We start from the raw sequence: 23,407 nt of genomic DNA on the forward strand, positions 1-23,407 counted from the left end.
CGCTTCCCGAAGTCGAGGGAGTTTGGGACTCTACGGTCGACCCTCGGGGCATCTCGACCTTAGTCGAGGGATCGTGCGCCAGGTCGGTGGGTCTGGGAACGCGCTACCGGCCTGCGACGCTTTCCGAGGTCGAGGGAGTTTGGGACTCTACGGTCGACCCTCGGGGCATCTCGACCTTAGTCGAGGAATCGTGCGCCAGGTCGGTGGGTCTGGGAACGCGCTACCGACCTGCGACGCTTTCCGAGGTCGAGGGAGTTTGGGACTCTACGGTCGACCCTCGGGGCATCTCGACCTTAGTCGAGGGATCGTACGCCAGGTCGGTGGGTCTGGGAACGCGCTACCGACCTGCGACGCTTCCCGAGGTCGAGGAAGTTTGGGACTCTACGGTCGACCCTCGGGGCATCTCGACCTTAGTCGAGGGATCGTGCGCCAGGTCGGTGGGTCTGGGAACGCGCTACCGACCTGCGACGCTTCCCGAGGTCGAGGGAGTTTGGGACTCTACGGTCGACCCTCGGGGCATCTCGACCTTAGTCGAGGGATCGTGCGCCAGGTCGGTGGGTCTGGGAACGCGCTACCGGCCTGCGACGCTTTCCGAGGTCGAGGGAGTTTGGGACTCTACGGTCGACCCTCGGGGCATCTCGACCTTAGTCGAGGGATCGTGCGCCAGGTCGGTGGGTCTGGGAACGCGCTACCGACCTGCGACGCTTCCCGAGGTCGAGGGAGTTTGGGACTCTACGGTCGACCCTCGGGGCATCTCGACCTTAGTCGAGGGATCGTACGCCAGGTCGGTGGGTCTGGGAACGCGCTACCGACCTGCGACGCTTCCCGAGGTCGAGGAAGTTTGGGACTCTACGGTCGACCCTCAGGGCATCTCGACCTTAGTCGAGGGATCGTGCGCCAGGTCGGTGGGTCTGGGAACGCGCTACCGACCTGCGACGCTTCCCGAGGTCGAGGGAGTTTGGGACTCTACGGTCGACCCTCGGGGCATCTCGACCTTAGTCGAGGGATCGTGCGCCAGGTCGGTGGGTCTGGGAACGCGCTACCGACCTGCGACGCTTTCCGAGGTCGAGGGAGTTTGGGACTCTACGGTCGAGCCTCGAGGCATCCCGACCTTGGCCGAGGAATCTGGGGATCACAAACGACCCAAGGTTAGAAGAGATAACTGTAATTATTGGAATGGTCGGATCATATGTAAAAAGGAGACCGAATCCGTGTTTTTGGTTGTCTTGAACCCCTAAGGGTCTTATTGGTAGTACATTCGTAGATTCTCGGAATTCCAGCTTCGCGGAATGGGGGTCCCTTCGAGAGATTTCAGCTTGTATGCTCCGGATCGTTGTACTCGGGCGATTTGATACGGCCCTTCCCAATTCGGGGCGAGCTTTCCCTGCTCAGTTGGCCGAGAGGCCTCGGCCCTCCTGAGGACGAGGTCCCCTACTTTGAAGAGCTTGGGCTTGACCCGAGAGTTGTAGTATTGAGCCGTTTTTTGTTGGTATCTTGCCATACGGACCCGGGCGACCTCTCGTGTCTCTTCGACGAGATCCAGGTTGTTTCTGAGCCGAGAAGAGTTGGAGTCAGGATCGTAATGCTCCACTATTGGGGAAGGGAGGCCGATTTCCAGTGGGATGACAGCCTCCGTGTCGTATGCCAGGTTGAAGGGGGTCTCGTCGGTGGGCAATCGGAACGTAGTCCGATAAGCCCAGAGGACGTTGTACAGGTCCTCAACCCATTGTCCTTTGGATCGGTCAAGCCTGGCCTTGAGTCCCTGCAAAATAGTACGATTTGTTACCTCAGTTTCTCCGTTTGTCTGGGGATGGGCGACCGAGGTGAAGCGGTGGTCGATGCCGAGCTCAGAGCAAAATTCTCTGAAGTGGACGTTGTCGAACTACCGGCCATTGTCGGATATAAGGATACGGGGGAGTCCGAATCTACAGATAATGGACTTCCACACGAAGTCCCGCATCTTATGCTCGGTGATCCGAGCCACAGGTTCAGCTTCGACCCACTTGGTGAAGTAGTCGATGGAGACGACCAGAAATTTTCTTTGTCCGGTTGCCAGAGGGAAGGGTCCCAGAATGTCGATTCCCCACTGGGCAAACGGCCAGGGGGCGGTGATTGAGGTCAGCAGGGCCGAAGGTCGGCGTTGGATGTTGGCGTTCCGCTGGCACCGGTCGCACCTCCGAACGAAGTCCGTCGCATCCTTCTGGAGGGTGGGCCAGTAATATCCTTGTCGCAGGATCTTATGGGCTAACGACCAACCTCCCAGGTGGTTTCCGCAAATTCCTTCATGGACCTCTCGGAGGGCATAGTCCGCCTCAGAAGGGCGGAGACATCTGAGGAGGGGAGAAGTGAATGATCGACGATAAAGCCTATTTTCGTATAGGACATACCGTGGAGCTTGACGCCTGATCCGGCGAGCCTCAATCTCATCTTGAGGGAGGGTTCCGTCCCGGAGATAACGGACGAGCCCGTCGATCCAGCTCGACTCGAAGTCGATGCACATGGTGGGTTCGGGTTCCTCCGTGCTGGGTGTCCGAAGATATTCGAGCGTCGTCTCCTTAGAAAGCTCGCTCATGCGGGAGGTCGCTAGCTTGGATAACAGGTCCGCCCTGAGATTCTCCGCTCTGGGAATGTGCTGGATGTTGAAAGAGCCTAGGGCGGACGTAAGTTCCCGCACTTTTTGAAGATACTTTTGCATTGATGGCTCTTTCGCTTCAAAGTCCCCCTGGACTTGGCTCACTATCAGCTGGAAATCGCTGAAGGCCTTCAAATCTTCCACTTTCAGTTCTTTCGCCAATTTAAGCCCAGCAATAAGCGCCTCGTACTCCGCCTCGTTGTTTGAGGCCGGGAACTCGAGGCGGAAGGCTTGCTCGGCCACCACTCCGTCTGGGCTGGTGAGGATTAATCCAGCCCCGCTACCCCCCGAAGCTGAAGACCCGTCCGAATATAGAACCCACGGTTGCTTCGGGGTTCCGTCCATAGGCGCAGATGGTGGCTCAGGGTCGTCCGGCAAGGTACATTCCACAAGGAAGTCGGCGAGAACTTGAGCTTTGATGGCCGGCCTGGGCCGATATTCGAGGTCGAATTTCCCGAGCTCTACCGCCCACTTGGCGATCCTCCCTGCACGATCCGACCTCTGCAATATTTGCTTCATAGGCTGGTCGGTCAGTATGACTATTGTATGTGCTTGAAAATAAGGGCGGAGTCTCCGAGCCGAGATGATAAGGGCGAAAATTGTCTTCTCAAGTTTAGAATATCGGGTCTCAGGATCCCTGAGGACCCGGCTGATGTAGTAGACTGGCTTTTGGAGCTTGTCCTCTTCCCGGACCAGGACTGAGCTTACCGCGGTCGGGAAAACGGCCAAGTATAAGTAGAGGACCTCGCCCCGCTGAGGCTTGGTGAGCAGCGGAGGAGAGGCCAGAAGGCGTCTGAGCTCTTCAAAGGCCCGCTGGCATTCTTCTGACCACAGAAAGTCCTTTGGCCGCTTAAGGATCTTGAAGAAGGGGAGACAGCGCTCGGCCGATCGGGAGACGAACCTCCCCAAGGCGGCGATCCGTCCAGTGAGTCGCTGCACTTCTTTGACTGTCTTTGGGGGCGTCATCTCCTGCAGCGCCCGAATTTTCTCGGGGTTGGCTTCAACTCCACGCTGGGTCACTATGAAGCCCAGGATTTTGCCAGAGGTGACTCCGAAGGCGCATTTTGCTGGGTTGAGTTTCATTCGGTACCTCCTGAGCTTGGAGAATGTTTCGTTGAGATCGGCCACATGGTGCTCCGCCACTTGGCTTTTCACCAGCATGTCGTCCACGTAGACCTCCATATTTCGGCCGATCTGGTCCTCAAATATTTGGCTGACCAGCCTCTGATACGTGGCTCCAGCATTCTTCAAACCGAAAGGCATCACCTTGTAGCAATAGGTGCCCTTGTCGGTGATGAAGGCCGTCTTCTCCTCGTCTTCCGGCGCCATCCGGATCTGATTGTATCCGGAGAAGGCGTCCATGAATGTCAGTAGTTGATGTCCTGAGGTAGAATCCACGAGCTGGTCGATACTTGGGAGGGGGAAGCTATCCTTCAGGCAGGCCTTGTTCAGGTCAGTGTAGTCCACGCACATGCGCCATTTCCCATTGGCCTTCTTTACAAGGACTATGTTGGCGAGCCAATCTGGGTAGGAGACCTCCCGGATGAAGCCGGCTTTGAGGAGTTTGTCTACCTCCTCGGCTGCGGCCCGTTGTCGTTCCGGGGCGGAGCCCCTCTTTTTCTGCTTCACAGGTCGGCTGGTTGGCTTCACCTGGAGTCGATGGACTATGACCTCGGGGTCAATTCCTGGTACGTCAGCGGGCGACTAGGCGAAGACATCAGCATTGTCCCGCAGGAAGCTGATGAGGTGACCCCTCTCGCGGACGCCAAGGCCGGAGCCGACCTGCACAGTTAGCTCGGGAAGATTTTTTCGTAGGGGAACTTGAACAAGCAGCTCACTAGGCTCCACTTGCTTCTTCCAGGGATTATCCCTTGCGTCCAGGGTTTCTATGGGTAACGAGGGACCCGTTGCCTGGGCCGGCGCCTCGTTTGGCTGCTTCACTCTGTGAGCCGCCATGTAGCACTGCTTGGCGACCAGCTGATCCCCGCGGGCTTCGCCTACTCCTCGGTTGGTGGGGAATCGCATGAGTAGATGTCGGGTCGAGACCACAGCTCGGAGGGCATTTAACCCTGGTCGCCCCAGGATGGCATTGTAGGCCGAGGGTAGACGGACCACAAGGAAGTCCGTCCTCACAGTGCTTTCTCGAGGAGCGAGGCCGACCGTAACAAGAGAGCTGACCTCGCCCTCGACCGGGACCGAGTCTCCGGTAAACCCGATAAGTGGGGCATTAATTTTTCGGAGTTGTCCTTCTGGTGACCCCATTTTTTGGTAGGCATGATAGTACAAAACGTTGGCTGAACTTCCATTGTCAACTAGGACACGTTTTACATCGAATTTATTGACAATCATGGAGATGACCACAGCGTCATCGTGAGGGGTCTCAACCCTTTCCAAATCCTCGTCCAAGAACGAAATGACTTCAGCAGTACGCGGGCGCTTCGGGGAAATTCCTTGGGCTGGTCCTCCCGCCGAGGCTTCTCCGATTACACTGATGGTGCCGGCGATGGGCCTGTTGTCATCCGGATTCTCGGAGGTGCTGCGTTTTCCACTGGCCTCCTTTCTTCGCGTCGGTTCCGAACGAACCGATTGAGCACCCCACGGCGAATAAGCGTCTCGATCTCGTCTCGGAGCTGAATACAGTCCTCCGTGTCGTGTCCGCGGTCTCGGTGGAAGCGACAGTACTTCCTGGGGTTGCGCGGGAATCCCGTATCCCGCATGGGAGGTGGAGGTCGGAAGAAATCCCGGCCTTCGATCTCCATCAAAATTTCGGCCCGGGGAGCGTTGACAGGGGTGTAATTTTCGTACCTCCCTGGGTGTGTCCGAGGCCGTGGTGGGGACCTTGGTCATGGTGAGGTCCTCCGTTGAGGTTGTCCCCGCTGCCGAGGCGGGCTTCTCAGTCGGGGGAGATTCTTCTCTCGGCGAGGGGATCGGCTTCTTTGGCGGCCGCGCTCCTCGCGGCGTTTCTTCTGCTTTCTTGAGGCGGGCTCGATTGCGCCTCGCCTAGAGGCGATTGCCTCTTCGGCCTTAGCGTACTTCCGAGCTCGGGCCAGCATCTCGGTGAAGTCGGCCGGGAAGCTTTTCTCGATAGAGAAAAGGAATCGATAAGAGCGGGCCCCAGTCTTTAAAGCTGACATGGCTATGGACTGGTCCAGCTCGCGAACTTCCCATGTGGCGGCGGTAAAGCGGTCCAGATACTCCTTCAGGGACTCTCCCTCCTTCTGCTTGACATTCAGGAGGGAATCTGACGTCCGCCGTTGGCGTCGGCTGGCGGCAAAATTGGTGGCAAATTGTCTGCCAAGTTGCTCGAAAGAAGATACTGTGCTCGGCTTTAGCCCAGAAAACCAGAGTCGAGCTGTCCCTCGAAGAGTCGCCGGGAAGGCCTTACAAAGCACAGCCTCCGAGGATCCTTGTAGGGCCATAAGAGCTCGGTAGCTCTCCAAGTGATCGAGGGGGTCGGTGACTCCATTGTAGGGCTCCACTTGAGGCATTTTGAACCTCAAGGGGACCGGCTCATCCTCGATCTGGCGGGAAAAGGGGGACTTGGTGGTGAACTCAAAATCCCCATCTTGTCTTGCCTTCTTGCTGTGGAGCGCTTCAATCTGGCGCTCCAAGTGCTCGACTTTCCTATCGAGCTCCCCAACCCGAGGAACCGTCGCCGTGGTTTGCTCCGGCTCACGGTGGTCTGGGGCAGATTCGGCTTCAGAGGGTTGGGGTCTTCCATTGGGACCTTCCCCAGGCAGCTCTCTCCGGGGGGAGGTCCGCCCTTCATTGTTGGCCCTTGAAGAGCCATGAAGATTCTGGCCCTGGGGGACCGGACCGTTGGGAGGGGACTCCGGCAAGAGCTGGGCCTGCGGGGGGAGCGTTGGTAAGGCCTCCTCACGTCGCAGGCCTTGAACGGCGGCCGCCAAGGCCTAGACTTGCTGCACCAGGGCATTGAATTGCTCCGACTGGACCTGAGGAACCGGGTCAGCCGGAGCAGGTGAATTCTGGACGGAATGTCCAGGACTCTGTGGGGGACGCCGGGAGATGTTGGAGGCTCCCTTACTTCTCAACTTCATGATCGCAACTCGGGCCCTTCCTCTAGCGCCAACTATTGCTGGAAATTGGACCCGGGGGCGATCGTCCGTCGAGGAGGGGGAGCTGTCGGCGGACGCGAGGGAGTGATGATGCGTCGGCGGGCGGCGTCCTCTGTCGGGGTGCCTGCAGAAAAGCCGGTGGCCGGGTCTTCCGGCGCCGGCCCTCCGATGCTTAAGTCAAAGGGGGGCAAAATAGTGTTTAAAGAAAATGGGAGCAGTAGTGTTTTTTTCTCTTCCTCTTCCCCCCCCCCCCCTTTTTTATAGGGGGGTTTACCTGCGATGTGACCGGACAAGGCCGTCGTACAGCTCGGCACGTTGCTTGATCTGGTGCACGGACAAGTAAATAATTACACTGATGTCGGAGGTAAGGCCGTCGTACGACCTGAGCCGTCACGCGATCGGGTGAATCATTGCATTGATGTCGGCGGTGAGGCTGGGGTCAGACTTATCATGGCGGACAGGACTCTGCCGAGCTGATTTGCCGTGGAGAACTGAGGATCCGTAGATGAAAGGAGCCACGCGCATTAATTGTTGCGTAGGCCGGAGATTCACATTAATTGTTGCGTAGGCCGGAAATTCACATTAATTGTTGCGTGAACTGAGGATTTGCCAGGATCATGTGTAATAAATGCTGGGGCAGTGGCAGGATATGGCCCTTGGCCGGACCTCGGAGAGGTACGGCCGCGGCAGGTGGTCGACAAAGACCCGCCTTTGAGGTCGGAAGTCCTCTAGGTCGGATGATCCGGGATCGGACGCTCTGGGGTCGGGCGCCGTCCGGGGTCGTCGACTGCGTAGTCTTCCGGTGGCAGGATTATTGTATTACTGGGGGAAAACCGTATGCCCCCAACAGTAGGTTTAAGCGTTCTTTCCACTACAGCAACAATAGGTTTAATAAGCTCATGAGGTTCAAATGCCATTCCATAACTATTCATGAGGTTTAATAAGCGTTCTTTTCCACAAAACAACTATAGGAATGATCTAAGTAACGAGCCTCTGCTTCAATCCAGGTGGAACACCAAATTATCCGCTCAGTGTGCTCGTTCATACTGGAGTATTGATATCATATGGCTTCTTTAGCAAGGCCTAGCACCAGACCCCATTGTTTAAACCCAATCAAACTATGTTACAGGTACGCATCCACAGCACAAACTCATTGGACACTGGCATCTGATGCGGCCATTAATCCAAGTTGCAACATAGAAGTGAATTTCCTACTCTTTATTGGGTCTGGAGAAGTTGCTCGTTTTCATTTTGGGAGAAGATCTGGCCTTGTTCCATTATGTTCAATTACGTTTCATACTACAATACATGCGTTTCATTTTATTTAGAATAAATAGACAAGAATTTTTCATGGCTAGATTCAGCCATTATCAGAAGGTAAGAAAGATGAAATAATTCCCTTGTGGAGAAAGACATGGGGGGGGCAGGCTCTGCTTGATTGTAACATTCTCTCCAAGCATCTGGCTTCCTTGTTTTATATCTTGGATGGCCAAGGTTTGTTCTCCAATTCCAACAATTAACCAGAATTGTTTGATCTTCATTATCTAGAGTGAAGCATGAAGTAAATTCCATGATGAAGGGGGGAGAGAGAGAGAGAGAGAGAGATGCAATCTCAATTCACCAAAGAATGTAAGATTTGCATTCAAGAGAGAAAAAGAGGGAAACTTTGTAGTAGCTGACTTGGTCATGATAGCTAGATTCTAGAGGGAAACTTTGTCGTGAAGAGGTGGTTCTTAAACATATTTCTGCACTACCTATTACTTCTAGCATCAAAATAAACAGGTTTAAAATTTCTCCCACAAAAAAGCAGGATCAAAACCATCAACCAGGGGAAAAGCAGTTCAGATACCAATAGAGGTTTAGAGCAACAAGTTAAAACAGTAAAACAAATTATAGCCTACAGCATAAAATCCTTCGCGAGCTTGCATCATCTTATATTCTTGGTCCATTCTTACAAAGCTCTTCAATAGCAGAAGTCTTCAACAGGTGCACAGACCTCATTTCTCTCTATTTTCATTCTGACTCTTTCGCTGGTTTCAAAAACAGAAAAACCTCAATGAAGAATCTAAACAATTTAACAGAACCAAAAAAGACAATCCATAGCCAACTCCATGACTGTACTGTACTCAATGCAGGTCATAAGGTGAGATTGCTTGATCCCATATACGAAGAAAAATAACTCCAGGATCAATGTTTGGAATAGTTGGTGTTAGTATCAACAATCACAGGCTTAAATATAAACTTCTCCTCTCTTTATAAAACAAAATTTCTTTAAAACATATCAATTTCTTTTATTCGGAAAATCTATGCCTCAGACCGTCCTAGTTCTTGCAATTTTCAACAAGAAGCAAGTGAAAGAACCTGCTTTCAGCCATTAAACTTGTCATCATTGGCATTACAAATTAAATTAAAAAAAACACACACTACGCCATTCACCAACACTGAAAAGGAAATTCATAATAACAAAAAAAATAAAAGTTCAAGCATGGTTTACGGTTAACATAAAAATATGAAAAAAAAATCAAAAATAAACAGCAGAGATGTGTCAGATCGAACATTGTCAGCATCCATGTAAACTTGTCAGACAGGGATAACTGTAATTTTTTTCATGTTCTCATCATCCACACTGCTGTTATTGCATATAAAACTATACATATCATATTGATCAGACTCCATAAAATAAAAATACATTACAAATAGAAATTTTTTAAAAAACGCAGTGGGGAAAGAGAAAAATAATATAGGTGCAACAGGATGAAAAATGGAGGAAAGCCTATCAGATCTTCCTATTCATGCGAAAGTGAGCATCATCACACCCAATCAATGGATTGGATGCATCCCTTCCAATGACTGCTCATCATTTAGGCACTCCATACAACTATCTGCTATATAAACGGATCAAAGAAAAATATGGTGGAGAGCGAAGGAGAAAACGAGCTTTTGCTGCACGTAAGAAGCGGGCACAGCAATATCTTTGGGATGGGAAGTTGGCAGCCGAGAAACAGAGAGATGGTAGGGAGAGAGGAAGAGCGAGCGGAGCGAATGCAGGTTACGGGGAGGAGGATATCGATATTTAGAGGAGACGGCGATATCAGGGACCTAGGGTTTCTTCTTTGATGAGATACTAATCTAGGCCGTCGAGCGGCGTGTGAGGGCGATCCAATGGCCAGTGACCGATGATGGTTTTACTTAACGGGCTCTGTGGGCCTAAAACGATCGGGTTGGAGTATGAGCCGAAATGAGCCTATATTTGGAAACCCATCTCTGTCCAGATACGGAACCCAAAAATTGCAAAGCTGGCAATATTGGTTTTGTATAATTTCCGTATTATTTGATGCAATTTCTCTGAGTATTTAATTTGAAAAATCAGACTTGTAGTTCAACCAATGGCCCATGGATCCTGTTACTATAATGAGATCTAGTTTTCAACATGCCCAAATCTTCTGAATAACAAATTTTTATATGGATTTTTTGTTTTTCAACTTCTACCATCAAGCCACCTCTATGGTGTCCACCATCCAATGGTTGTGCCTATAATTGCCTCTATACTAGCTCCTATTGTCTAGCTTTGTTAAGGTCAAATTTATGTTGGATGGAGGCAGAGGAACAGTAGGGTTTGTAGTTAAAGGGCTAATTGATGGATATCTTTGTTTCTAGTGTTGAGTTGAGAGGAGGGTGGCACGGAGTCCGATATGCAAAACTCCTGCATGCTAACCACATCCCTCTCGAAGATGATTTTGCAGCAGTGATTCATTGATCATCTATACTGCTCTAGTTAAGGCGCGACTATCCTTTACCGTTGGACACTTGAAAACTAGCTTCGAACAGTGGTTCGTTCAATATTACTGGCGTGCATTATGAGGCAGATAGAGCAGCCGATTGAGTTGCATCCTTCATCGTGGCGCACTTAGGTAGTATGTTGCAGAAGAGTCACGCCAATATTTCTCTTTCGAAATATTCTATTTTTTGATTTTATTGAATGTAATCATCTAGATAGGCGTCGCATCAAAAACTGAAAAAAAAACAATTCTTTTTTATTGTAGTTACCCTATCTCTTTCCTATCATTGCACTGGTTAATTTTTTATTTTTTGTTTAGGAATTAGAAAGGTTTCTAAGCAACTTATTTACCTTTATTTCTCTAATCATGGATAGAGAAGGATTCCACAAATGAGTTCTCTTTTTTTCCATTTTGGGAGGAGCAATAGTTACCATCCATTCAACCATCCATAGAAGATACTAATTACATATAGATCTAGTAATATCGAGGAATAAAGAATGAAACAAAGACCAAAAATAAAAGCTTTTATATTTTAAAAAAAATGAAAAAAAAGTAATGGTCCCTTCATAAGTTTCAGCACCACTGATTGCATAAACGTGGGCATTCATGAACTGTAACAACTCAAGATCTCACCCAAAATGGCTAACCGGAAGTTATTATTTGGGTTCCTTGATCCTATATAAGTATCCAAGATCTACCCAGCGAATAACCGATGTGGGACTAAACACACGCCTGCACGGGTCCTCACATACTCCTCCCGTTCAAGCCCTAACGTCCTCGTCAGGCTAAGGGTTCAAATCTAATCACAAACACCATGATTGGCCCGTGGTTAGCCCCAATGGATCCGTGCTGCTGTGTCCCCTAGTCCACATAGGTTATGGGCTGGGTCCGCTCTGATACCATTTGTAACAACCCAGGACCTCACCCAGAATGGCTAGCCGGAAGTTATTATTTGGGTTCCTTGATCCTGTATAAGTACCCAAGATCTACCCAGCGAATAACCGATGTGAGACTAAACACACGTCCGCACGGATCCTCACATGAACACTTGAGAATGCTGGATCCGTCCAACTGAAAACGAGAGGCGTGCATCAAAAGTTTTGACTCTACTTGGATCTGCCATTTCGTTACCCCAATCCAATGAGAGGGGTTGCTCCTGGGCCGGCCCTTTTTTATATACCGTTCCCCAGCCCAGCCCAAGTAGTCGACATTCACATGACTCAGATGTCCAATCTGTCGAGCCCAAGCTCGATTCAACCAACTCAGCTGAACCTAAACTTAAATAAAATATAAAAAAAATGAAAAAGGAAATCTTTAAACTAAACCCTCCGCTCTCCCTCAGACCTCAGCCTAGGGCAAGACAGAGGGGCTCCCTTCCGATCTCCCCTCTCGGCGGCGACGGCAGTGGAACAGGGCCCCGCGAGACGCTCCGACGACGGAGAACGGCGACGAACGCTCGACCTCAAAGCGAGTAGAGTCTCTAAACGCCCTGTTTTAACGAATTTGAATTTCTTCCGAGTTACAATTGACGTGCTTGAATGGATTTTTTTTTTTTTTTAAAGAATCTTTTTACGGTGGATTTTGGGTAAACGTCTTTACAAATAATTTAATAACACTAAAGAAAAAGAGAAAAAAAGAAATCCCTACATCTAATCGAAACCCCCCTCTCCTTCCTCCGATCCCTCTTTCGACTCCGCCGAAAACCCTGGGCTCTCACCCTGAGCTCCGTCTCTCTCCAACGGTCGGCAACGAAGGCGGCGGCGGCGTCTCTCTCTCCACGCCATCCTTCCCGGTATTTCACCCCGCCCTCGGGTATATCCATCTTTAACAGAGTAACAATCATGTTCTCTTCTCGTGAACAGGTGGAACTGTGGGGGACAACACTCCTTAGTTATAATGCCTTCGTAGAAAATTTGAGATTGGTCTATTAGCTAAATAGAGATATTAAATATTTGTTAATTCAATTGGTGATTTAGTTTTTTTTTGTTACATTTTTACAATAGATGGTTCATGATTATTTCATGTTTATGTGGCAATTAAGAGTACTTTATATTTTACAATGTAGATCCATCGTCCATTTATGATTCATTATTTTGTTCTTTTTGCAACATTGATGATATCTTTGTAGTTTACATTTTGTATAATAAAATGTGATGGATTTGTTATTTGAACCTCTCGAGATAGCTTATGAGCGGCCTCTTTAGTTTATTTATGAAATATGAATTATTGTTAAAGATAATTTATACGTAATTATGCATTTTTTTATATAATTTTTTTTTCCTAACCAGTTGACCCAGTGGTTGGTCAGCGACCCGGTGACCAGGACCCTTGGCTAGGTCGGTCTCCAGTTTGGTTTTTATAGCTGTTGTTTATTATGTTTGAGGTTATTAGCTGTTTGCTGTGCTATTGTGTTATTGTCGGCATGGGAATTTTTATTTCATAGTGCTGCAATTGTTATAATTTTTCATTATCTGCTTTGCTTTTCCTAGCTGATACATCTCTGCAGTCTTCCAAAATGATTTGATATATTAGTCCACAGTTAAAGTCAGGAATTGCGATGTACATTCAGATGGGTTTGTCTTCATGGTTATCTTCATCTGATTATGCTGCATAATGATTCTTCCACAGGTCTTGCAGCTATTTAATGTGATTCTATTTGTTCGATGTTTTCATAAAAGTAGAGCTTATCTGTTTCATTTTCTACACCTTTTCTCTTGTATTATCATCTGTTTTCATATGCTTTTTATTGTAATTCATTAATAGAAGTAATGTTCTACCATTACTACCGTTATCATATTAGAAACGTCGAATAAAGAATGTTTACTCTACCACTTTAGCCAAGATAATGATGATGATGTATACTTTTTAAGTTCCATATGGAATGAATTTTTGACTATCTTACTTGGACCCTTGTGTCCAGCTCCTAGAACCGTGTTAGAGTGTGTATCTGAGATGGATTTGCATCAAATGCTTGAATACTTTCATCATTTTTTTTGTAATTCTCGCTTTTAGAAATTGCTAGAAAGTTGGAGGCCAACAAAGCGTTTGATCCAATATGATACTGTCAAAAGTAAGCTTTTGTTCTTTTTAGAGATTGGCCAAGAATGTAGATTTATGAAATTACTATTTGCATGTATGTCCTTTTTTTGCATATATATATCCGTACCATCTAACGTCGTTAAAAAATAAGCGGCTTAAAACTAAAATGATTGAAATACCCTTATGGGTAGATATGTAAAAAAAGTTATATGGGTATACGTGCAAATAACAACTTTATAAGGGTATTCATGCAATTTTTCATATTTAGAAGTGTATACATTCAAAAAATTCATTAGAAAAAAAGATCAAAACTCGGCTGGAACTTGCTCAGTGTTTTATGATTCAGTTGAATCAACAACTCAAAAAAAGATTAAGCCACAATGTCAATTTTATTTTTTAAGATCATGACTCGGTCAAGTTAGAATATTAGGTGATTATTTTAGTAATACTATTTTTCATTTGATTTTGATATAATTATCATTATTGAATATATGACATTTATATATTCTTCGTTATTTTTTTTAAAAATAAAGTATATCAAATTTAAATTAATTATAGATGCTTCGATTAGTAAAATATTTTTTTAGTGATCCGTAAATGTCGAGTTGTTTGCATTTGAGGTAAGAATTTCGTAAAAGCAATATGATTCATTTTGTAAGAGTTGATATTAACATGAGATCATGTGACATGATAATATTAATCTTTTTTTGCCATCATTTTTTAGTAAGAACAATTGAATTATCTTTACTAATTTTTGATCATTTTTATTTTTTTTAACTGCATACCCTCCTAAATGTGCATAATTACATGAATACCCTCACAAAATTGTTATTTGCATGTGTATCCTTATGAAACTTTCTTGTCATTTCAAATTTAAATCGTTTATTTTTTAACGATGTTAGATGACATGGGTACATATATAAAAAAGAAAGAAAGAAAAGCGTATACATGCAAAATAAGTATTTTATGGGGGTATATATGCAAAATACAAATTTATGAGGGTATTCATATAATTTTGTATATTTTGGAAGGTATACATGCAAAAAAAACCTAAACTAATTGATAAGTTTGGATGAGAAACATGCACATTGGAAGAACTCAATAAATAAAATGTTTTAATATTTTCTTATGTATGATATTTAAAAATGTATATTAATCATTTCGATAATAAATATACATCAATGAAAATTACATTCCTGCATATACATGTATCTTTTTTCTCATCTTGTCAAATTAGATACTTTGGCATGTGCCTGAATCCTATTCGCATTTCTGTTCCATGCAAAACTGATTTGTTAGAGATTTGTTAGCAATTTACACTAGATTCATGTAATATGGATAATTTATTGTAAGAAATGCAAATTTTGATTAATAATGTAAGTGTATGGAGGTGTAAATTATTTTATAAATTTGTACCAATTCGGTCACCTGGGTTGTGCCTAATCACCTAGGCAATTGGCTAGGCTATAAGAGTGTCAATTGCCTAGGGTCCCTTTGGCAATTTGACAGATACAGTTTGCTCATAGGTTTAAGGGGTGTCCAGAAATTTTATTTAGGGATTGAGTTTGATCTCAATTAACTAGGGGAAGGGAGCTTGGAGGTTGATTTGATTGTGAGTTCATAGTTGTTTTTTGGGCTGAGTGGTCTTTGATGTTAGGTGGATAAGGTTGATGTGTGGTTTTCTTTATATTATAAGGTGATGGGACATTTTATTGACTTTAAGTTTTGTGATACTTCAATGTCCGTATATTTTTTTCTGTTGATATTCTTATGACTGTTTGTTTGTTTAGTATTAGATCGAGTTCACGTAAGGCAATGGGACATATAAATGACTCTAAGCTTCATAATATTTCAATACCGACATTTATAATGCTGGTTATGGATGATATTAGTGGTTCTGTATAAAGGATGATTTCATGAGTTGGGTAGTTTATGCGCTGTCCTTCACTGGTTGAAATTTATCTCATGCAAAAGGGTCAATATGGATAAAATTTCTTTACTGGTTACCAGATTGGAGAATGAGTTAGTTAAATAGGTTCTGTATTATATTGACTCAAAGGTTGGGAGGTGGGTCAGCAATTTCTTGATTTGCAGCTTTTTGCAGGTAGATCAGTGAAGGTGATCATGATCCTATGGTTGATGGAATAAACATAAAATGTTTTATCCACCGAAGACTCTTGGTCTATTTCCTATATGTAACTGTTTCTTTTTAACCTTCCACTTTGGATTTTAAAGTTACATATGAACTTCTTTTATACAGCAACTAGAAAGGAGGTGATTCATGTAATTGATTGCAAATAGATCTTTATGTATCTTCTTTATCTTTATAAGGTTTACACTGGGGGAAAGTTCAAAGAGTACTTGTTTGGGATTTCAGAGCAGATGGTACTTGAAATTAATTGTATAGGATGTGGAGGCAGATATTTTAAATGTTCTCTGTGGAGGCTGGACTTTTGAGTGCCTGTGCATTTTGAATGAATTTTCTTTCTCTCTTCCTTTCTTCCTTTTCTAAAATCTGATTATGCCCCCTCCTGCTTCCCTGACCATTCCTTGTGGTCTTGCTAGCATCTCTTCTTGTATATGAACATTTACTTTTAGTAATGTTTGTGCTACTTGTTTGCTGTTTGTGTTGCTGCTTATCATGGCCAGTTGGTACTTGCTCTATTAATTGTTCCCTTATTGTTTTTACTAGTTGATGTCTGCTGTTGTTGAATTGATAGATTGCATAGTTGTGTGTTTGTGGCTTAAATTTTGAGAATCTTTAGGTGTATTTCTGGTTCTCATTGTGGCTTCTCAAGTTTCTCAGCCATGTCATTGTGCAACATTCTTGTTTGGTTGAATTGGATGTACTGTTGGAGGCTTTTCTATGTTGTGAAATAGGCAGTTATCTCAAATGGATTAAGGCTTCACGTTGGGGTTAGAACGCCAAATAGGCAGTTATTTAAAGATGAAATTTGTTGATGGAGAGGAGTTTGGGAATGCAAGAGGAATTTTAAGCGCATCAGTGTTTTACTTGTTTTTTAAGGAAAAAATTAGTATTTAACTCATTAGGGAGCAATGTCTTTCCACTTTAAAATTTCTAGTATTTGGTTCCTTATGCATATGTTTCTTATCCGCACTTGTGGACAAGTTCGACAAATGGATTATGTTCACATTAAAAGTCTGAGGCTTCTCTTGAAATTTAGAGGAATAGAAAAATGGGGACATCGACAAAAATCATTTACAACAAAATTGAAACTGGATATGTCAAGAAAAGTTTGTTACATGATTAAGATATCTGGGTTGTGTTCATTGTATATTCGACTCAAGAAAATGTCAAAGCGTGGGTGACTGGCAGGAGGGGACCTTCGGACTTGTTTGTACGGCTCAGGGTCTATCCCACTGGTATTTATGTTTAGTCATGTGGACACCCGTATAGAGTCATGCTGTGGGAAACTCACATGTAATGGGACTTGTCTTCCTTGACCACCCTGCGCTACTCATCTTATGTGCAGTATTCATTCTCCTCATAATTTTATCTACTCTTGTCTAAAAGTTGTTTCTAATTCTAAAGGGAAAATTGAATGTCGATGCAATCCTCTAGGTGCAACAAGCTCTAAGCAAATTAACAATGGATTAGGTGTGCTAGCTTGTACTAATAATTCTGTTCATGTCATGTGATACTTGTATACAGTTTTAAAGAAAAGCTGAATTAAAATGCTATCATGGATGCTATGTTTAATCATGCTCGTTTTTCCTTCTGCTCTCTTCTTCAGCATATGTTATGTTGGATATGCTCAATTAGGATTAAAATTCGGTTGTTCCTTCTTATGTCAGTAATTCCAGGTTGGAAGCTCACACACGGCTGTTATAAGAACTGGGAGGCAAGCTGGGGAAGAAGTTTTCTTGATTGCACTTCTGGAAAAGAAAAAGCTCTTTGCCTTCACACAAGTTGTTGGCATTCACTGCTCGTTTGCTTGAGGTTCTTTGAAACAGGTAGTCTACTATTTATTTCTGTTGATCTTTTTTGTCTTCTTTCTTTTTCAAGTTTGTTACATGCTTCTCAGGCAGTTAAATTGGTGTCCTCTTGGTTTCAGCTGATAATGTTGAAAATAAAAACTCCAAGAACACATCGTGCTCAACGGGCACTTGAAAAGCGCGCCCCTAAACTCGTAAGTTCTTCTTGAATGTTTTCATCTTTGCATGGTCTTCTTTGGTATATCTGTACGGTCCCATGGGTGCATTTTTAAGGGGAATCTGATTGTTGATGGTCATTTTGTGCATTTCTGCAGGTTGAGAATGGCAAGAAAACACTCATTCTTCATGGTACCAAGACCAGCAACTTACTGAACTCTGTGTTAACTCAGATTTATCATTTAAAACGAGATAGTGCTGTAAACTACACCAAGAAAAATGAAAACATCAGACCTTTTGAAAGTGGTGGCGAAACATCTTTGGAATTTTTCTCTCTCAAAACTGACTGCAGTCTCTTTGTGGTAAGCTAAGTACAAAAGACCATTTTAAAAGATCTTTTCATCTACAAATGCTGTCCTTTTATCCTCCAATTCCTGTATTCCATTTGGTTTTTATATCACTGTTCTCATGTAATTCTGGTTGTCAACAACTGTTGTGCAACATAATTCAACATTTAAAACTCAGATCTCAAGATTGCCTAGCATGTCTTGTGAGTATTACTGAAATGCATCTGATTGTTCCATATCCATTATCCTGCTTCCTTCAGTTATAATATCATAAGATTCACAAGTTCGCTAGAAAGAGCAAAATACCTGTTAATGGCCTTTGGTGGCATTTCAAGGTCCTTGATACATGCTATTAGCAACTGTTAGTTAATAATTTTTTCTAGAACTTTCTCCCTGTGGCTACTGTACTGTATTTTCCCATTCTGTCAGGCATCATTTCATCAATTTTCTATATGGTGATGTCATCCTTTTGTGTAAGCCCGTGTCACTCTTTTAATTTAATAGGTATGTCAATTTTGAAATCTCAGCAACTAAGGCACAGCGGCACTCAAAATGTTAAGAATGTTCTTCTTCTGGCTTCCACATTGGCCACCCACCCCTCTCTTATGCATACATGCATGTGCACAATCACACGCAAAAAGAAGTTCATTATCCAAAGGAATAGTCCTAATTAATATCTGGCCTAGAGAAATTGTTGCAAATCGAATGCAAATTTTTGAATGCCCCTAGTAGCTAATTGGGAACTATCTGACCTTATGATTGCATGAAAATAACTATTTCAAATACATTATCTTAATTTCTTCATATTATTCTTCCCTGTTCCTAAAGATAACTACTGTAATTTGCTTTGCAGTTTGGTTCTCATTCAAAGAAAAGACCCAATAATCTAGTTCTTGGGCGGATGTATGATCATCACGTTTATGATCTTGTTGAAGTAGGAGTGGAGAACTTCAGACCCATTGAGTCCTTCGAGTATGACAAGAAAATAACACCACGTATTGGGTCAAAACCTTTCTTTGCTTTTATAGGAGAAGGCTTTGAGAGTGTTGAAGAGTTAAAACACCTGAAGGAAGTATTGCTTGATCTTTTTGGAGGAGAGGTTGGTCTTTCAATATCATGTCTACATTATCACAATCACTTGGTTCTGTGGAACAAATTATAGAAATTCATGGCTTTGGCTCATGCAGGTTGTGGAAAATTTGAACCTTGGTGGTATAGACCGCGTATTTGTATGCACAGCCACCTCGTCGACTACAATCCTCTTTATGCATTGTGCTCTCCGCCTAAAAAGGTCAGGCACATCTCTTCCTAGAATGGAGTTGGTAGAAGTTGGGCCATCCATGGACTTGGTAGTTCGGCGTCACAGTCTTCCCAATGACAGCTTAAAGAAAGAAGCAATGAAAACTGCTTCCGATCAGCCTAAGAAGAAGGTAATAAAAATGGTTCCTCAATCCTAATTTCTTTTTATATGGGATATACTGGACTCAGGGCAACCCATGATGTGTGTTTTCCAACTTTGCACTTTGTGGCTAAGATCTAATGGTTGTTTCATGGGATTGCAAGAAATTGACTGCCACATTTGCATATTTTGCCAATTTTCTCTGCAAAATCCTACACCAATTGGTGGGCTACCGCTATTCTGAAACAGGCTGCATTATTTGCAGTTTTAACCTGATTTCATAGTACTTTTATTCCTCAAGGTTGATGCTTTGATTTTCCTGCAGATCAAAAATGTGAGCAGCGACATTGTGCAAGGAAAGATAGGGAAAATCTACATTCCGGATCAACAGGTTCAAATTCAAGTTTCCCATGTTCGATAATTAGTTCAACGATATCCAGTATCATTATCAACACTTTGTATTCCTTTCATGAATGCTGTCTTTTGTTTAGGTTGGAAATATGCCTTTATCTAATGACATAAGGGGACTGAAGAGGGAGCGGCGTGAAGCCAAGAAAAACAAGGTTAATGGAGAGGATCAATCAAAGAAAAGAAAGATGGACCCTCAATAATCCTCAGAGGTGGCTCCCTCTCACACTACTGGCCTTGTGAGACACTGCAATATATGCGAAGAAATTGTGCATTGGCGCTGAATTCCAGATAAACATTACCCCTGATTATGCATGACCTTCCAAGTTATCAAAGCGAAAGCAATCGGAATTTCTGGAAGATGAGGCAATGGAAATTTTGACTTTTAGTTATTGCTGAATTGATTTTGACATTAGCATCGGAATTGGATGCCTGTAGGTATTTCAAGAAAGCATATGCTGGATGGAATTAATATGAAAGTTGCAGTTCATGATCCATGGGCAAATTTTTTGATGTCAAATATTTTATATAATCAGGATTGTTCGTATTTTATTCCGTTTGAATCTAGGATATCTAGCGGCTGGAGTGCTTTTGTATGTAATTTTGCTTTCAATGCAGAGTATGCTGACAGATGGATGTTTCAAATGGATTACATGCATGACTGCAGGTTTTTCCAAGGACCTTTTCACCTCATCCATACATTACAAGTTTACAATGTGCAGAATTGGTTTTCTTCCTTCTAAGATATGGTGTTACTTTTTCTCTGATATATGTTATTCCAGGGATTTTTAGGGCCTGCTTGGGCCTTGGATGGGAGGTGATCATGTTCATAGATGTCTTCTGCAAGATGTGAGTCTGGTTTGAAGATTGCCGTGAAAGGCGTGAGTAGAGGTTTGCATGGATCCACAATTCAAAGATTGGGTGCGTCTTCTTTAGTGTTATCAATGAATCAGGTACAGTAGTCATGGATATTTTTTGAGAAATGCTACCTCTTCATTTTAACTTAAAAATGCCATTTTAGTCATTTTGGTGGAGAATTTATAAATCCTGCTTTTGATCGAACCAGGCATTATCTCCCCATGTCCAAGGAACGGATTCGGTCTGTGTACATTCAATAGTATTTGGCATGTGAGGTGCGGGGGGAGGCATTTGTGGCCATGATCTTGCAAGAAGCAGCATTAACCGTTGGATTACACTTCTAAAAGATGTGCTTTCACTTCTAGCTGAGCAATTCTCTTCCTCAGTGTCTTAATTATTTAAAATATACCTATGCTAGATATAAGGCATCATTCTGAAGGACTCTTACCATCATTAAAATTTCAAAACTGAAAAGAATGTTAAAAAAATATAATTATAGTTTTCAATCATTTTTTGACTTAAAAATTTTCAGAATTTTTCCAAGGATGTGAATTATGAATTTTAGTTCTTGAAAAATTCGATTGAATAATTTCAAGATTATCAAAATTCCATCATTCTGTGAAAAGTTATGCATTTTCAAAGGTTACAAGAAAATTGTCGCTAAATTAGAGTTATGGCTTTCAATGGATTTTTATCTTTTGTAAGAGGCCACGAAATATCATTTGTAGGTCTTAGAAAAAAAAATTCAATATAATTAAATTAGATATTTATATGAAAAGTTGCACCTTTGCTAAAAATGATGGATTCCATGTAGATTGCGATAGACTTCAAACATTGAATCTAATAAATACCTAAACTATAATTCTAGTATGAGTTTTTCAATATAATAATTATATTATTATAATTTTAATTATATGAGATTGTATTAAAGTATTAACTAATATTAATAATTGTATGAGAATTTGTGAAGTGCATGTTGTCATTTCACTGAACTTAGCACAATAATATAACGGATGTTTTTGTAAGTTCATAGTTTGTAAAGCAATATATAGAGACTTCATCTATTTAAACTAAAATTTTTGTAGATACTATGTATGACTAGGAAAATGGAAAATTTGTTCTTCCATCTATTTTTATATGGCTTTTATGATAAATTTTATACATCGGCGTAGCCCCGTCTAAATTTTCAAATTTTCAAATCTCATCCGATCCTGTTAGAATTTTATATAGGCTTTGGTGATACTCAAAAACCATATGGATTCAGCTCAACTTTGGCCGGCGATGATGCCCACTATTCATCAACAAAAATTCCTTCCACAAGCCCTAATTTGAACTTTACCAATAAACTTAATCAGTGAAGTTCCAGAAAAATTTGTAAACAATGATCAATAACAAATAAATCCCGTGAGAGGTGACCGAAAAGATCAAACTGTTAAAAATTCAAAGGGAACACACAGAATTACCCCGGCGATCGATGTCCTTTGGAGAAACTGAGAAGGGCTGGGTCGGGATCCTCTCCATTTTCGTACATAAATTGGAGAGGGCTATTTCTACAATGATTACTCTATGTGATTGCCACAATGGCTATGATTAGACTGGGCTTGCGGCTCATGAGTTAAGAGGTGGAGAAGAGAATCGTACCTTTTACTCAATCCATAATTATTAATAAATTCCAACATCAATCATAAAATACAAATACTATATCAGTGTGCAGGTAATGTCTCTCCTTCCCAAAATCCTATCCTATATCTTGTTTGGGCCCATGCACGATTCTCGAGTTTATGTAACAAACCAATTCCAACCATTCCCTTGGAAACAGTCTTGGTTCCATAGAGAAATACGTTGTGGATCTGACTGTACGCTAGAGTTGAAATCCATGGAAGATGTCCAACCAAGTTTGCAACTAAAACATGCAAACAAGATCGCGTAATTATCCAGCGTAAGCTCAAGCTAGATCTACAGTCCAAGTCCAACCCAGATTGATTGTCTGGATATTTTATTTCTTGTGTCATTAAACCATACTAATTTTTTTTGGTAGACTGGTAGTACAAGAAGAAATTAATCCGGCCAAAATGAGGTTAGGGTAGGACAAGGCCGATTTTAGCCTAAACTAGATGTGCAGCCCAAGCGTCACAAACAATTTTGGCATATTGAGTGGCGAAATAACTGCACATGAAGCACAGAACCAAGCTATGTACTCCCAACTTTTTTCGATTTCATATAGACCGACCGATTAAACTATGCCTCATCTAAAAGTAACTAAATGTCTAAAACCATTAGATAATCAATGAATAATCTAGAGCATTCATTTATACAAAGGTCAATAATCAAACAGATATACGCATTTTATTGCGATCGGATACTTATAATGAACTTCCATCTGTGAAAGCTTTTTAATCTCTATATACAACCCTGCTTACAAATTTTTCATACCTTCTCCTCTCAATGGCAATCCACGTAGGATCATGCTCATTTTGTTTCCACCATCATCAAAGATGTGAGAACTCAAAAGTATGATATCATAATCCAACATATTTAGTTAGTAGGGCCAATCTAAATCCGCCTCATAACTCACATTAGCAACAGCAATTAAGGTGGCCCCCCTTATTTTTATTCTCATGCATCAACTTGCCTTATCCGTAGTTTTCTTATCCGAATCATACGGACCTCCTGATGCATGGATGCCATTCCTCTCCCTCCCATCTCTACAGCACATTCGCAAGCCTCGGTAAAGATAAAGCCATCCCCGGGGCCCA

General features: G+C 43.3%; 1 protein-coding gene and 2 non-coding genes across 8 annotated transcripts; 1 reads left to right on the forward strand and 2 right to left on the reverse strand.

The window, feature by feature from the left end:
* Positions 1 to 9,016: 9,016 nt before the first annotated feature.
* LOC113462087 lies at positions 9,017 to 9,102 on the reverse strand. The gene has a single exon (XR_003384308.1). It is a non-coding gene; the product is annotated as a small nucleolar RNA snoR20a (small nucleolar RNA).
* Positions 9,103 to 9,246: 144 nt separating this feature from the next.
* LOC113462082 lies at positions 9,247 to 9,337 on the reverse strand. The gene has a single exon (XR_003384305.1). It is a non-coding gene; the product is annotated as a small nucleolar RNA R38 (small nucleolar RNA).
* Positions 9,338 to 11,805: 2,468 nt separating this feature from the next.
* LOC103699751 (ribosome production factor 2 homolog) lies at positions 11,806 to 20,348 on the forward strand. Of its 6 annotated transcripts, XM_017840895.3 has the most exons (9): positions 11,806 to 11,958; positions 12,776 to 12,823; positions 17,343 to 17,501; positions 17,603 to 17,677; positions 17,798 to 18,001; positions 18,840 to 19,085; positions 19,174 to 19,416; positions 19,711 to 19,776; positions 19,877 to 20,283. In XM_017840895.3, the coding sequence occupies exons 4-9, from the start codon at positions 17,609 to 17,611 to the stop codon at positions 19,994 to 19,996; spliced, it is 948 nt and encodes a 315-aa protein (XP_017696384.1). In that variant the 5' UTR covers positions 11,806 to 11,958; positions 12,776 to 12,823; positions 17,343 to 17,501; positions 17,603 to 17,608; the 3' UTR covers positions 19,997 to 20,283. The 6 variants fall into 6 exon arrangements, with proteins under 6 accessions (XP_017696384.1, XP_026657754.1, XP_026657755.1 ...); XM_026801953.2 differs by lacking the exon at positions 12,776 to 12,823 and having other exon boundaries at positions 19,877 to 20,348; XM_026801954.2 differs by lacking the exon at positions 12,776 to 12,823 and having other exon boundaries at positions 17,573 to 17,677.
* The last annotated feature ends 3,059 nt before the right edge of the window (positions 20,349 to 23,407 follow it).

This window comes from Phoenix dactylifera, chromosome 2 (genome assembly GCF_009389715.1).
Source record: "Phoenix dactylifera cultivar Barhee BC4 chromosome 2, palm_55x_up_171113_PBpolish2nd_filt_p, whole genome shotgun sequence".
Classification (NCBI taxonomy): Eukaryota; Viridiplantae; Streptophyta; class Magnoliopsida; order Arecales; family Arecaceae; genus Phoenix; species Phoenix dactylifera.